Below are 13,434 nucleotides of genomic sequence, written 5' to 3' on the forward strand. Positions count from 1 at the left end.
ATGTGTATCTGCATGTATGTACATGTGTGTCATATGCATAGACATATAATGTTAGAACGTTTCATCACTCCAACAAGAAATCCTTTACCCATTAACAGTGTTAACCCTGTACCCATTTCCCCCAGCCCCAGGCAGCCACTCATCTACTTTCTTTCTCTATAGATTCGATTTACATATTCTGAATATTTTATATAAAAAGAAACATAGGCTGGGTGCGGTGGCTCACGCCTGTAATCCCAGCACTTTGGGAGGCCGAGACAGGCGGATCACCTGAGGTCAGGAGTTCAAGACCAGCCTGGTCAACATGGTGAAACCCCATCTCTACTAAAAATACAAAAAAAAAAAAAAAATTAGCCAGGTGTGGTGGTGGGCACCTGTAGTCCCAGCTACTCGGGAGGATATGGCAGGAGAATTGCTTAAACCTGGGAGGTGGAGGTTGCAGTGAGCCAAGATCACACCATTGCACTTCAGGCTGGGCAACAGAGCAATACTCCGTTTCAAGGGGGAAAAAAAGGAATCATACAATATGTGGTCCTTTCTGACTGGCTTTTTTCACATGGTGTGATGTTTTCCAGGTCCATCCATGCTGTAGCATGTATCAATGTCTCATTCCTTCTTACAGCCAGACAACATTCCATCGTATGGGTGGGCCCCGTTCTGTTTATTCATTCATCTATCGGTGGCCATGTGGGTTGTTACCGGTTTTTGGTCATTATGAATAATGCAACTGTAAACATTCCTATACAAGTTTTTTGGGTGGGCATGTGTTTTCACTTCTCTTGGGTATATAGTTATGAGGATGGTTCCATCACAATGCAACAGTCTATGGTTACATGGTGGCATAACCATCCTGTTAATGATATGTTTAGTTAAGAGGATTGCTTAACTCTATGTTTAATGTTTTTAAAGACTATCCAACTGTTGTCTAAAGTGACTATTTCACATTTTCACCAGCAGTAGTATGGGAGTACAAATTTCTCCAACAAATTTAAATCCTGCCATTAAATATGCTGCAAAAACATGATTCCTAAGGGTCGTATAATACTCCGTTATATAGACATAGCCTAAGGTATTGACCATGCCTTTCTACTGGTCATTATTTCACTTCCAAATTTTTGCCACTATAAATAATGTGATGACAAAAATCTTCATATGTAATTCTTCGCTCGGGATTCTTAGAACTAGAATAAATGGATGAAGGCGCATACCCACTTTTATTGCTTTTTTCACATTTTGCCAATTTTCCTTCTGAAAGGTCATGTTAACTTCTACTCCTACCAGTATCATAAGAGAGTAGCCACATCACAGCCCCCAACAGCCCTGGATTTAGCCACATTATTGGGCTTTCAGCAGATGGGTACATAGGTTTATCTTATCGGGTCGACTGAATTCAGCTTTCATTTGCAATTTCAGAAAAGGACATCAAATTCAAGAAGCTAAGCCTGATCTCCTGTAAAAACATTATTTCCCTGATGGACGTATCCTTCCAAGTATTTGAGCAGAAATAGACATGGATCCTGAGCTTTAAGCACAGTAGAGTGATCTTCAATAGTGCAGACTCTCCAAGAACATGACATCCTTAGCCAGCAGAATAGTCTTCTTCACAGAAAATGACCCAAAGCTGGGGGACCCTGATGCTGAAATTGGATCAGAATCAAAATGCACAGGACTGCCCAGTGGCGGGGGTGGGGAGCTTTTGAAGGGACTTGGGGGTCTTCTTGCCACTTTGGGATCCTGTCCAAGGGAACAGAGTTCTGTTTTTGTGAACTTTCCAGGACCACCCCCATTCCACTTCTGTCATTTCCCCTCTTCAGAGATTTGTGGTTTAATCATTAAAACTACTTCCCCAGGGCCTCAAACCTGTGTCACCCAGGCCAGCCCATCAGCCCTCCCCCTCTGCAGTCCCAGAGCTGAGGTCCCACGAGGAGCCTGAGTCAGGCTGAAACACGGCTCACGTCTCCCTTAACCCATATGGCACAGACCAGCAGCAATGGGAAGCTGGAGTTTGGTGAATTCAAAGTGTTCTGGGACAAGCTGAAGCAGTGGATTGTATGTAACCTGGAGCAGGGCTTGGCCTCTGGGGGACCCGGTGAGCCCAGAGCAGAGGGGATTTAAAAAGGTGCAGCAGCCTGCAGGCTGCAGGCTAGAGGAATTGTATTCGGACAGGGGAGAAGGGAAAACAGCATCATGCTATTCCGATGCTTATGGGACTACCACCGTGCTTCCACCCAAGACGAAAAGGAAGACAAAAGGGAGACCGACTTCTTTTGGAAGGCCCAGTCCAACTGTGGCCTCTGTGGCCCCTGTAGGGTAGCTCCCCTGGGCTAGCTGTCACCCACTTACTGCCATCGGCAATGCCTTTCAGGCAGGCTCCTTCTCAATGCTTCTGCTCTCCACCCTTTAGAACCTTTTCCTTCGGTTTGATGCTGACAAGTCCGGCACCATGTCTACCTATGAACTGCGGACTGCACTGAAAGCTGCAGGTAAAGAAAAGACTGGAGTGCAGGTGGCTGACTGCATGCCAGGTACTGCCTGTGGGCAACCTGAGCAGATGGCAGGTCTTCTCTCTGCTGCCCAGGAGGTGGGCCTCTGAGCCCAGTTGGTGATTCTTAAGGTCACGGCCCTTGGAGTGGTGGCACCAGGGTTCAGACTCAGGACTCACTTGCTGACACCAGGGCCCTCATTTTAAACCACTGTGAACATTGGTAGGAACTTTTTAAATGTATCTGCTAAAAATGAACTTGGCCTGCCCTCTGGAGGCCTCATAGCCTCTGACCATGTTTTCTGGCCCAGTACTTAACACATGGCTCTTTGGTGGCCAGCTGCAGTGATTCCAAACTTCCCATTTCTACTCTCAGATGGTTTTTATCGTGGATGAGACAGAGCATGCAGTGCCCATGGTTTGGGGGCCGCACGTCCCTGTGCCACCTGTGGCCCTGTCCCGGGCTTTATCAGCAGCAAACTCTGAAACCAAACTGGATAACTGCATCATAGCCTGCTCCCTTTCCAGAAGGCTGGGCTCCAGGTGGCGTTTCCCACTCTAGTCCGGCGCTGGATGGCTGTCGGCCTCTCTGTGGTCCCGTGTCCTGCGTACACAGTTTCCATGAGCGCTCTGCAGACCTCCCGCCCGCTGGGCCGCCTGTGCTTCTCACCAAGCACACCTCACAGAGAGGGGCCTCCCGAACCTTTTAAAGTGGTTCCCTCTCAGGGAAAGCAAAATCTGGAAACATGTCCAGGCTCAGGCCTGATAAAAGGATGAAGTATACACAGCCAGGACCATCTCGGGTCCTATGTAAGGGAGAAGAAAATCAGATGATTTACAAATGAGCAAAGTGCCAGGCTGAGAAGGGCACGTGATTTTCTTAGGGGATGGTGACTCTGTTTCCGGGAGGAGGAACTGAGCAGGGGACAAAGGGAGCGCTCAGAGAGGAAGGGCATGGCTGTGTCTTTCCTACCCTGATGTAGCGTGGCGGGGATTGCCCCTCATCCCCTCCTCTAGCCCCAAACACCAGGATTCTGGCCAAGGCCGGCAGCCCGCACAGCCGTGCAGGCTCTAGAGACTCTGTGCTCTGTGCCTGACCCCCCTCCTCCTCCGCTGGAATTAGGAAGAAGCAGAAAGACCCTGGGTGGATTTCTGAACAATCCTGTGAACACCTCCCAGAAAGTGAACATGTAGACCAAAATGAAAGGGGGAAAGAAATCGCTTCTAAGGGCACTAATTAGAAATCAAAGCACTGGCCAGGTGTGGTGGCTCATGCCTGTAATCCTAGCACTTTGGGAGGCCGAGGCGGGTGGATCACGAGGTCAGGAGTTTGAGACCAGCCTGGCCAACATGGTGAAACCCCGTTTCTACTAAAAATACAAAAGTTAGCCAGGCGTGGTGGCAGGCGCCTGTAGTCCCAGCTACTCAGGAGGCTGCGACAGGAGAATCACTTGAAATCAGAAGGCGGAAGTTGCAGTGAGCTGAGATTGCACCACTGCACTCCAGCCTGGGCAACAAGAGTGAAACTCCATCTCAAAAAAAAAAAAAAAATCTAAATATCAAATCTAGAAGGAAGTTCACTTTGTCTAAACTCCTCATTTGACGATGAGGAAACCAAAGCCCAGAGAACCGAACCCATATGCCACGGCTGGAGCAGTGCCACGGCTCAGATCCAGGCCTCCTGGCTGTAGCCTGGCATTCCTCCCCCATCGTGGATGTGCAGGAATGGGCCCCTGGCAGAGTATCATTCTCCGTGGGCAGCAGCATCCCCTCTAAGAAACGTTCTAGGGCCACAGCTGGAAGTGACCTGAGACATAGAACGCGAGGGGAGGCTGGTGTAGGAATGAGCGTGGGGCTCAGACACCACCCGGTGTTAAGTTCCCCCAAACGAAGCTTCCTGTAAAGTCAGCGAGACCCTATGGGTGATGTTGGCATCAAAATTAAGATCACAAACTCGCTAAACTCGGAAGCCATTAAACACAGAAAGCACGCCTGAGAGTCCCCCGCCTGCACCACAGATTCACACTCTCACGCTGCATTCACACCAAGGGCAGCAGTCCCACTGGGTCTGGGGACCCCAGCTTTGAGGAGTGAAACAGTGGCTCCCTCTTCTGAGCCCTCTCCTCAGCTGCCTGGGAGCTCCCTCAAAGGTGCAGACTCACCTCGGGGCTCGGATACAGCGAGTCCTGGGTCTCCTCCTTCGTCCCCACAGGCTTTCAGCTGAGCAGCCACCTCCTGCAGCTGATCGTGCTCAGGTATGCAGATGAGGAGCTCCAGCTGGACTTCGATGACTTCCTCAACTGCCTGGTCCGGCTGGAGAATGCGAGCCGTAAGTGTCCAGCGAGGCTGAGGGTACACCTCGGGGTGGCATCTTCAGTCACCCTCCATGAGCACATGAGAAACAGCCTGATTAAAGTAATGGCAAAGATAGACCACAGAGAGCCGTGGTCTGATGTGTGTGGACCCATGGGCCTGTGCGGTTAGCTAAGGAGCAGAATGTGCCAGCCTCCCCTGCAGCATGTTTCTTAGCATCTCCTTTCTTTATACATTCATAGTGCCGCTGTGGGAGGATGATGGGCTGGGGCAGGTTTGTGCCTTGTGTTTGAGGAAAGGTTCAATTTCAGGTTAAATCCCATCATAGCATATAGAAACCGGAGAGTCTCAGTCCCTCTTCCTCCCCCCTTCCCCACCCTGTAAACCCTAGACATTGACCCAGTTATCTCAAACAAGATTTGTTACACCACAAATAGAGATTATGTGCCCATGCACTTCAGTGTTTGCAGTTTATTGTCATAGCCATCCTGCCCCTCAAAGGTGGTTTTGAAGGTGAGGCTGAATGAAGCATGTCTAGGGCCTGTAACTCAGCACTGGGGTGGCTACGAGGACGTGCCCTCTGTGCAGGTGCCAAACGACCCGTGCCCCCAAGGGTGCCTCGTGCTTGGTTTAATGCTCTGGTGTTTCCATCTTGAAAGTCTTCATAAGTTAGGAGCAGGGGGCCCCCCATTTCCATTTTGCCCTGGGCCTCACAAATTATGCAGCTAGTCCTGCTTGGTATTTTCTAATCTATGTTCCATAGGCCACTTCGAGGTATGAATACTTGATTTAAAAAAAAAAAAAAAAGGCAGGGGACCAGGCACAATGGCTCACGCCTGTAATCCCAGCACTTTGGGAGGCTGAGGCAGATGGATCATGAGGTCAGGAGCTCGAGACTAGCTCATAGTGAAACTCCATCTCTACTAAAAATACAAAAAATTAGCCAAGTGTGGTGGTATGCACCCATAATCCCAGCTACTCGGGAGGCTGAAGCAGGAGAACCCCTTGAACCTGGGAGGCGGAGGTTGCAGTGAGCTGAGATTTGCCACTGCACTCCAGCCTGGGCGACAGTGGGAGACTCCATCTCAAAAATATATGTAAATAAATAGATAAATAAATAAATTAAATTAATTAAATTAAAATTAAACTAAAAAGGTGAGGACTGTGACCCTCGGTTATCAGCATGACAGCTCCTTCTGCTTCTTTGGTAATAGAACACTAATTACTTGCTTGAAGCACAGCCCCTCTAGACTCTAAGCTCCAGGAGAGCCGTAATTTCTGGACAATCAATGAGTATGTGTTGATTAAGGAATGATGAGAGAAGCCCAGAGAGAGACCAGCAGGTCCCAAAGGGCCTAGTATATCAAGCCAGGAGGCTGGGCTTTCCCTAGGGGGTTACTGGTAGCTAGTGAGAGGTGCATTCTAGAAAGACCCCGCCTGAAAGAGAATCACTTATTAGACTTACAGGGTGGTCAGAGCTGACCCTAGAAACAATGAGATTTGCTAGTTTCTCTTCTCTCAATTGCTCTTTCCTTTCTAAACCACCCAGGCGTAATCCTTCCCAGCACGGGGGGTGGGAGTGCCTCAGCTTGTTCTTATAATAGAGGAATATTAGGGTGAAGACCCTTTAGGCTTAACACCATCCACTCTGGGATCCTCACATTAGATTCGCCTGGAGAACTTTTACAATTACCAAGGATGGAGCTTTGCTCCAGTATTATTTTAACTTTTTATTGTAAAAATGTCAACCCTCCACTTAGATATAAAGAATCATAATAGGTTCCCATGCACTCCATACCAGCACTTCTCAAACTTTGCTATACATTACTATCTCCAGGGGTGCCTAAAGAAATGTTGATGACCAGGCTGCACAGTTGACCAGTTCTATTAGAATCTCAGGGGTGGCACACAGCATCGGGAGTTATGCACATTCGCCAGGTGTTTCCAGACCTTTACACCCAACCTCAACAATCACCATCTTGCTAACTTTTCCCTTGTGCTCCTACAACACATACTTTTTCCCCCTAAATAATTTAATAGCAGATCTCAGAAACTCTTTCCATTCATCTGAGTATCTCCAGTTGATAGACTTGTTTTTAGCATCATCGTCATGCCATTTGCACACCTAACAAAATTCTCAGCAAACCCTCAACTTTCTCTAGTGCCCGGCTCATGCACCAAATCTCCCAGGCCACCTTTTTACAGTTGCTTGGTTGACTCAGGATCCACACAAGACCCAGTCACCGTGTTTGGTTGTTGGGTCTCTTCCATTTCTTGTGTTCAGTGATGGTCCCCCACCCCGCTTTGGGTTGTATTATTAAAGCTACCTGTGAGATTCTCAAGGGAAGCCAGGGCTGATTGGCTTGACCTCGTCTTCTGAAGGTGAGGAGGCTGAGGCCCCAAGAGGGCAGTGACTTGCTCAGGTGACACCATGCGGTAGACCCAGCCCCCGGCTCAGTGCTGGCACGCTCTCCTGTGCCACTCTGTCCTGTGACAGCGCCCACAGCCCCTTCCTACAAGGGCGAGACTAACAACTTTCAGATTCATGCAAAACTTTACGTACATGTGCTTTTTTTCTGGGGCCCATGGATTTCAAGGGCCCTGTACCCCCCAGAAGGTTAAGATAGGGGAGTTGCTTTGGCTCCAGGAGCTGCTGGCCAGCTGACTGGCTTAGGTGACCACTGGCTTGCAACAGGACTGGATGCCTCCATCCGTTCAGAGAAGTTCCCTTTCAGCCGGCCCGAGTCCCGTCGCTGCCCTTGATGAAAGTCCTTGTTTACCACCAGATGGAGCAGCTTCCCCACAGGCTCCCCTTAAAGGCCCTTTTGTCGCTGGGAAACAAACTTGGTAAAGGAATTGTCTTTAAAAGGATGCCTTTCCCCCTTCTCTCCTATCAGGGGTGTTCCAGGCTCTCAGTACGAAGAACAAGGAATTCATTCATCTCAATATAAATGAGGTATGGCCAATCCAGCCCCTCTGCTCAGGGACCCAGCCAGGGCCCGGCAGAGTCCACGCTCCATAAATGTTTGCTGAATGCATGATTTCATGCAAGGGCTGACATCTAGCTGTGGGAGTGATTACAACAAAATAGCTAATATTTTTGAGATACTATTTATGAACTAATCAATTGAGCCATTACAATAATTCTGTGAGCTAAGTACCAATAGTATTCCCATTTTGCAGGGTGGAAACTGAGGCATAGAGAGATTAATCGCTTTGACTTGAGTGAGTGAGCAGACTCTGCCTTCTTGTCCTTTTCTTCCTTCTGTCATTTGGGTAACAGCCTGCCTGCCTTCCACCTGCCAGTTTGCTCACTCTCCCTTGCCCATGTTGCCCCGTGGTTCCCATGATGCTCCCCCAAACTCCGACAAGTACAAAACTGGCCAGTTACTGGGGTCATCATAGCAATGAGGGGGTGGGAGACCATGGGTCTGAGTGTCAGAGGTGTGGGAGAAGGATTCCGAGGGGTTTCAATCACCCTCTCCCCAGAGGATCCCGATGGACCCCGTCTGCTCACAGGGAGGTCCTTGGGCCAGCAGCAGCACAGGCATCGCTTAGGAGAGAGAGCTGGAAATGCAGAGTGCCAGGCCCTGCCCCAGACCTGCTGAATGGAAGTCGCCTTTCACAGGACCCCAGTGATTCCTGTGCACATGAAGCTTGGAAACGCTCTTGAGATATTCTCTTGCCCAAAGGCAGAGGGGAAACTGTGGAGCAGTTTCCTTCAATGGTTTCTGTAATTTTTATCTCCCTTTTCCTTCTTTCCCTCCCTGTATCTTTCTTTCCAGGTCTGCTTTCTCTTCTACCTAACAACACTAAAGCCAGGCAGCCTGTGGCTCCTCCCCAATCTCTGGGGTTTCTCCTCTCCACCAATTTCCATACTCACACTCACAGCCAGCTCATTTCCAAACTCATTAGTAACTGTGGGTTTGGATAACATTTAATTGAATATTTCAAGATGAAGAGGTTGATGACAGTATGTGTTTTAGAAGATTATACCTCCTCCCCTCTTTTGTGCTCTGATTTCGATTAATCAGGCTGCTCTGTGCCTCAGTTTAACCATTTACAGAAAGAGACACAGGCCTTAATATTACACCAAAAGCTTTGCTTTATAATAATATCATATAATTTGGCAATTATGTTCATTCATCACTAATTTTCTCGTGTGTATCTCAGATCCCTGGACGCATTATTATTTCATTGAGAACAGAAACTGGGCATTTTTCTTCTCTAGTTTTGTCTTTCACCTTCAGCATGTAGGACACATGTAATAACTATACCTCCTTTGATCACTCCAAGATTCCAAAGAAAGGTGTGCACACACAAACTTTTCTATTATGAAAATAAGAGAAAGCTGGGCATGGTGGTTTGCACCTGCAGTCCCAGCTATGTGAGAGGCCTAGGTGGGAGGATTGCTTGAGGCTATGGGTTTGAGGATGCAGTGAGCTATGATCTCGCCACTGCACTCCAGCCTGGATGAGAGTGATAGCAAGACCCTGTCTCTTAAAAAAGAAAGGAAGATGTAATCCAAGCACTTTGGGAGGCCGAGGCGGGAGAATCACGAGATCGGGAGATAGAGACCATTCTGGCTAACAAGGTGAAACCCCGTCTCTGCTAAAAATACAAAAAATTAGCCTGGCATGGTGGCGGGCGCCTGTAGTCCCAGCTACTTGGGAGGCTGAGGCAGGAGAACGGCATGAACCCAGGAGGTGGAGTATACAGTGAGCTAAGATTGCGCCACTGCACTCCAGCCTGGGCGACAGAGCGAGACTCCATCAAAAGAAAGAAGGAAAGAAAGAAAGAAGGAAAGAAAAGAAAGAAAGAAAGAAAGAAAGAAAGAAAGAAAGAAAGAGAAAGAAAGAAAGAGAAAAGAAAGAAAGAGAAAAAAGAGAGAGAGAAAGAAAGAGAGAAAGAGAAAGAAAGAGAGAAAGAAAGAAAGAAAGAGAAAGAAAGAAAGGGAAAGAAAGAAAGAGAACAAGAGAGACCCCTAGGTCCACCTTTATTTATCATTTACTTTAAGGTAAATGATAAGTAATGTCACTAAAAAACATGAAGAAGTGTGATGGCTGCCCCTGGTCCATGGTGGAAGGAGACAGGGGGAAGGTTTGTTACTCAGTGGCCTCCTGGCTAGTCAAAGGCTCCAGAGCACCAGCAGTGTGGAGGAAGTATTCCAGTGCTGCAGGTTCAAGGTAGAAGTGTGGACACCTTGAACCCAAGTGTCCACAGGTGTAGGGGCTGGAATGGGCTCCTGCCCTGCCCCACATCATCACCCTGCAGTACAACAGTGAAAACCATTGCATTCTCCCCCTCTAAACCTACCATCCTTATATCTGGCTGCATGTTAGCATCACCTGGGGAGATTTAAAAATCCTGATACCCCAGCCACTCCCCAGATCGATTAAATCTGAATCTCTGGAGGTGAGACCCAAGCATTGGTTTTTTTTTTTTTTTTTTTTTTTTTTTTTAAATCTCCTTGGTGAGTCCAGTGTGCAGCCAGGTTGAAGTATCCATGTTTTAAAGTCCCTCTCCTTTTCCCCTGACCCATCCCAGGAAGCAACAGGAGCTTTTCCTGGCTGAGTTGGCTTCACCTGCAATCACTTTACTAAAAGAGCCTGTGCACTTTTCATTACAGTAGCCCTCATACTATATATGCTGTGCCCAGGAAGGAGGACAGAGAAGGGAGAAAAAAAACATCTCATATAATCACGTTGCCCCAAGTCACCATGCTGTGATAAGCAAGCTGTTGGGAAGGAGGAGGCAGGGTGAACTCAGGAGAGAAAATGAGGAGGAATTCCATGCTACTTCTCCTTTAGCTCACTTGTAACACCCCCCAGCTATGGAACCTGCTTCCACTTCCTGCAGTCCCTCCATGGGTGGAGGGCCACCTCTCTCCCAAAGGTGAGAGGACCCCTCATCAACAAGGAAAAGGCACTTAATACTGCCCTGCCCAAGATGCTTCAGCGAGGCTGTCCTCTTAACAGGGAGAAAGCACATTTTCCTGTCTCTGTCTTACCATCTGTGCTTGGTGTGAGCTCACTCGGAAAGGACTCAGGTCCTCCAGAAAATGTCAAGTTCTGAGAATTCATTTATTTTCTTTAAATGGTTTCCTGTTGAGACAGATATCCAAGTTCACAGGCAAAATGATCAAATAGCAGATCTCCTGTGATGTCAGCAAACTGGGGCCTCTCCTGAGGCTGAGACTGGAAGGGACATGGAAGGACAACGACCCCTCATCTCTCTCTCTCTCTCTCTCTCTCTCTCTCCCCAGTTCATCTATTTGACAATGAACATCTGAGGCTGCCTTGTAGAGATGCAGCCTGCCCAGCTGAATCTTGGCTTCTGGACCTTGACCTTCAGAACTTCTCCTGGTGTGGAACCATTACGCCCAGGGCTCACTCCCCTCTCATCGTCCGGCCTTCTCCCTTCTCCATCTTGATCTGGGAAGAATGAAATGAACTCAGCTACACTCACTGATTTTGTGCTACTTCTTTGTAAAGTCACTGCCTTAAGGTGGCTGTTGGCGCCACCTGTGCCTTACGTCCAGATTCAGGCATCGCTAGCTTTCCCACACTCTATTTTCCTTATTTCCTTCCATTAAGAATTACTCAGAGTTCTAACGCACAGAATCCTGGCTTCCATGTAGCTCCAGTCATTGTGATCAGACATCCTTTATAAAGCATGTTTTTATAAATGTGTATGTGGAATAAGATGAGGGGGAAAAGGAGTGAGGTCATAATTTAGCGTTTCTGCATCATAAGTATGCTTCCTTATCGGGGAAGACATCAGGTAGTTCCGATAATTGGACAAGAGTGGATCTCCAATAAGAATGGATCAAGATGACAATCTCTACCTCCTCCTATGAGAGGTGGTAACTAAAACAGTCACTATCCAGTCCAGATATTATTTGTGTCTGAAGACTTTGGGTCAGAAAAGCTGAATGCTGTTATTTCTTCTCAAGGAGTACAGATTCTGGCGAGGTTTGATCTTACTCATCCCCAACATGATGGGGGAAAACAGAGCAGAGAATCCTCATTATAGCTCACTAGTGCTGAACAGGAGTATCCACTGAACTGGAATAATGGGAGGTAACATGAGAAGATACTGGCTGAATACATGCCAAGCCCCGCATTCTTACTGGTACACTTGTGGCAGATGAGGTGGAGGATGGGAGCGGGAGATGCTGAGAGGGAAAGAAGGAGAATGGTTGGGATGAAGATCAAGTTAGAAGTGGAGGCCGAGCGTGGTGGCTTACACCTATAATCCTAGCACTTTGTGAGGCCAAGGCGGGCGGATCACCTGAGGTCAGGAGTTCAAGACCAGCCTGGCCAACGTGGTAAAACCCCATCTCTACTAAAAATACAAAAATTAGCTGGGCGTGGTGGCGGGTGCCTGTAATCCCAGCTACTCTGGACGCTGAGGCAGGAGAATCACTTGAACCCAGGAGGCGGAGGTTGCAGCCTGGGCAACAAGAGTGAGACTCAGTCTCAAAAAAAAAAAGAAGTGGAGCTTCATCAGAACCCTGTCCCTGATCGTGGCCAAGGTACCATGATCTTCTCCTTTACCTTCCAGCCCTTCCCTGGGTTCACGCGGCAATGGATGCAGGACAAGAGCCTTCTCTCAGGAGCAGGCTTAGGACCAAGGCTCTGTGCTGGGGCACGCCAGTACAACCCCAGACATGCCATCTCCTGTGCTCGGCCTGTGCCCACTCTCATCGGTGCACACTGCTGCCATATTGTTTCTTAGATGTGAACACTAGCCCTGCTCACAGGTAAAACTTGGAAGGGGACTCACCATATGAGCTCCTTTTTCTAGTGTCACTCCCACAGGGTGCTTTTAGGCCTTTATGTCCAGGAGCACATAACTGTCTCTCACTGATTTTGCCTGTGCTTGAAAGGTACCCAGGAAATGAAGTTTATGAACTGGGCGTCCTGTTTTCTTTGCATCCATATGTCCCTGGGAAAGTTACTAACCTCTCTGAGACTTAGTTTCCTCCACTCACAAGGATGGTAATTTCTGCCTCACTGAGATCTTATGATGAATAAATGAAATTGTAAGTAGAAGGTGCCAGGCACGGTACTTGACACAAAACAGGCCCTCAGTGCAACTAAGGCCCACTGTTGTGAACCATTGTTTTCTTAAATGTCTAAAAGAGTTAGACACTATCATATGCTTTCGGTTTACCTCTGTTCTTCATTGCAAGAATCCAAGAATTACAGAACCAGTCTTGAAGGAGAATTCAGTAGAGCTCTACAGACTATTATATGATCATGAGTTGAGAACAAAAAAATTGTATGAATTTAGCTTCTATTTGTTTCTGAATTATATGGTCTGATAGTGACACCCAGAAACAAAGGAAGATGTTTCACATGCATGAGTTTGATTGACTATAATTAAAGTGATTTTGTAGCTTATAATTCAAACCAACAGCTTTTGAGTGTGAAAGGAATAATATTAGTTATTACACCAGGACAATGGATGTAAACGAGCTGTCCTAGGAAAATTGCGATTTATGGCCATTCACATTATGTCTATCACCACCTGTGTAATATATGCTTTAGGTCTTGGCACCAAAAAATTCATGCCCTGCTACCTTTAAATTAAAGAGTGGCTGGGCATGGTGGCTCACGCCTGCAATCCCAGCA

At 47.7% G+C, this 13,434-nt stretch overlaps 1 protein-coding gene across 3 annotated transcripts in view; it reads left to right on the forward strand.

The window, feature by feature from the left end:
* CAPN9 (calpain 9) overlaps nt 1-11,483 on the forward strand; it is a 54,676-nt gene extending 43,193 nt beyond the window's left edge. For all 3 annotated transcript variants that reach the window (XM_032137125.2, XM_032137126.2, XM_032137127.2), the window contains 6 exons: nt 1,414-1,478; nt 1,981-2,049; nt 2,405-2,483; nt 4,695-4,811; nt 7,693-7,751; nt 11,061-11,483. In XM_032137125.2, coding sequence (XP_031993016.1) covers nt 1,414-1,478; nt 1,981-2,049; nt 2,405-2,483; nt 4,695-4,811; nt 7,693-7,751; nt 11,061-11,087 — 416 coding nt within the window. In that variant the 3' untranslated portion in view covers nt 11,088-11,483. The remainder of the gene's footprint in view (nt 1-1,413; nt 1,479-1,980; nt 2,050-2,404; nt 2,484-4,694; nt 4,812-7,692; nt 7,752-11,060) is intronic.
* Nucleotides 11,484-13,434: the final 1,951 nt, after the last annotated feature.

Source organism: Hylobates moloch, unplaced genomic scaffold, assembly GCF_009828535.3.
Source record: "Hylobates moloch isolate HMO894 unplaced genomic scaffold, HMol_V3 SCAFFOLD_18, whole genome shotgun sequence".
In the NCBI taxonomy this organism is placed as follows: domain Eukaryota; kingdom Metazoa; phylum Chordata; class Mammalia; order Primates; family Hylobatidae; genus Hylobates; species Hylobates moloch.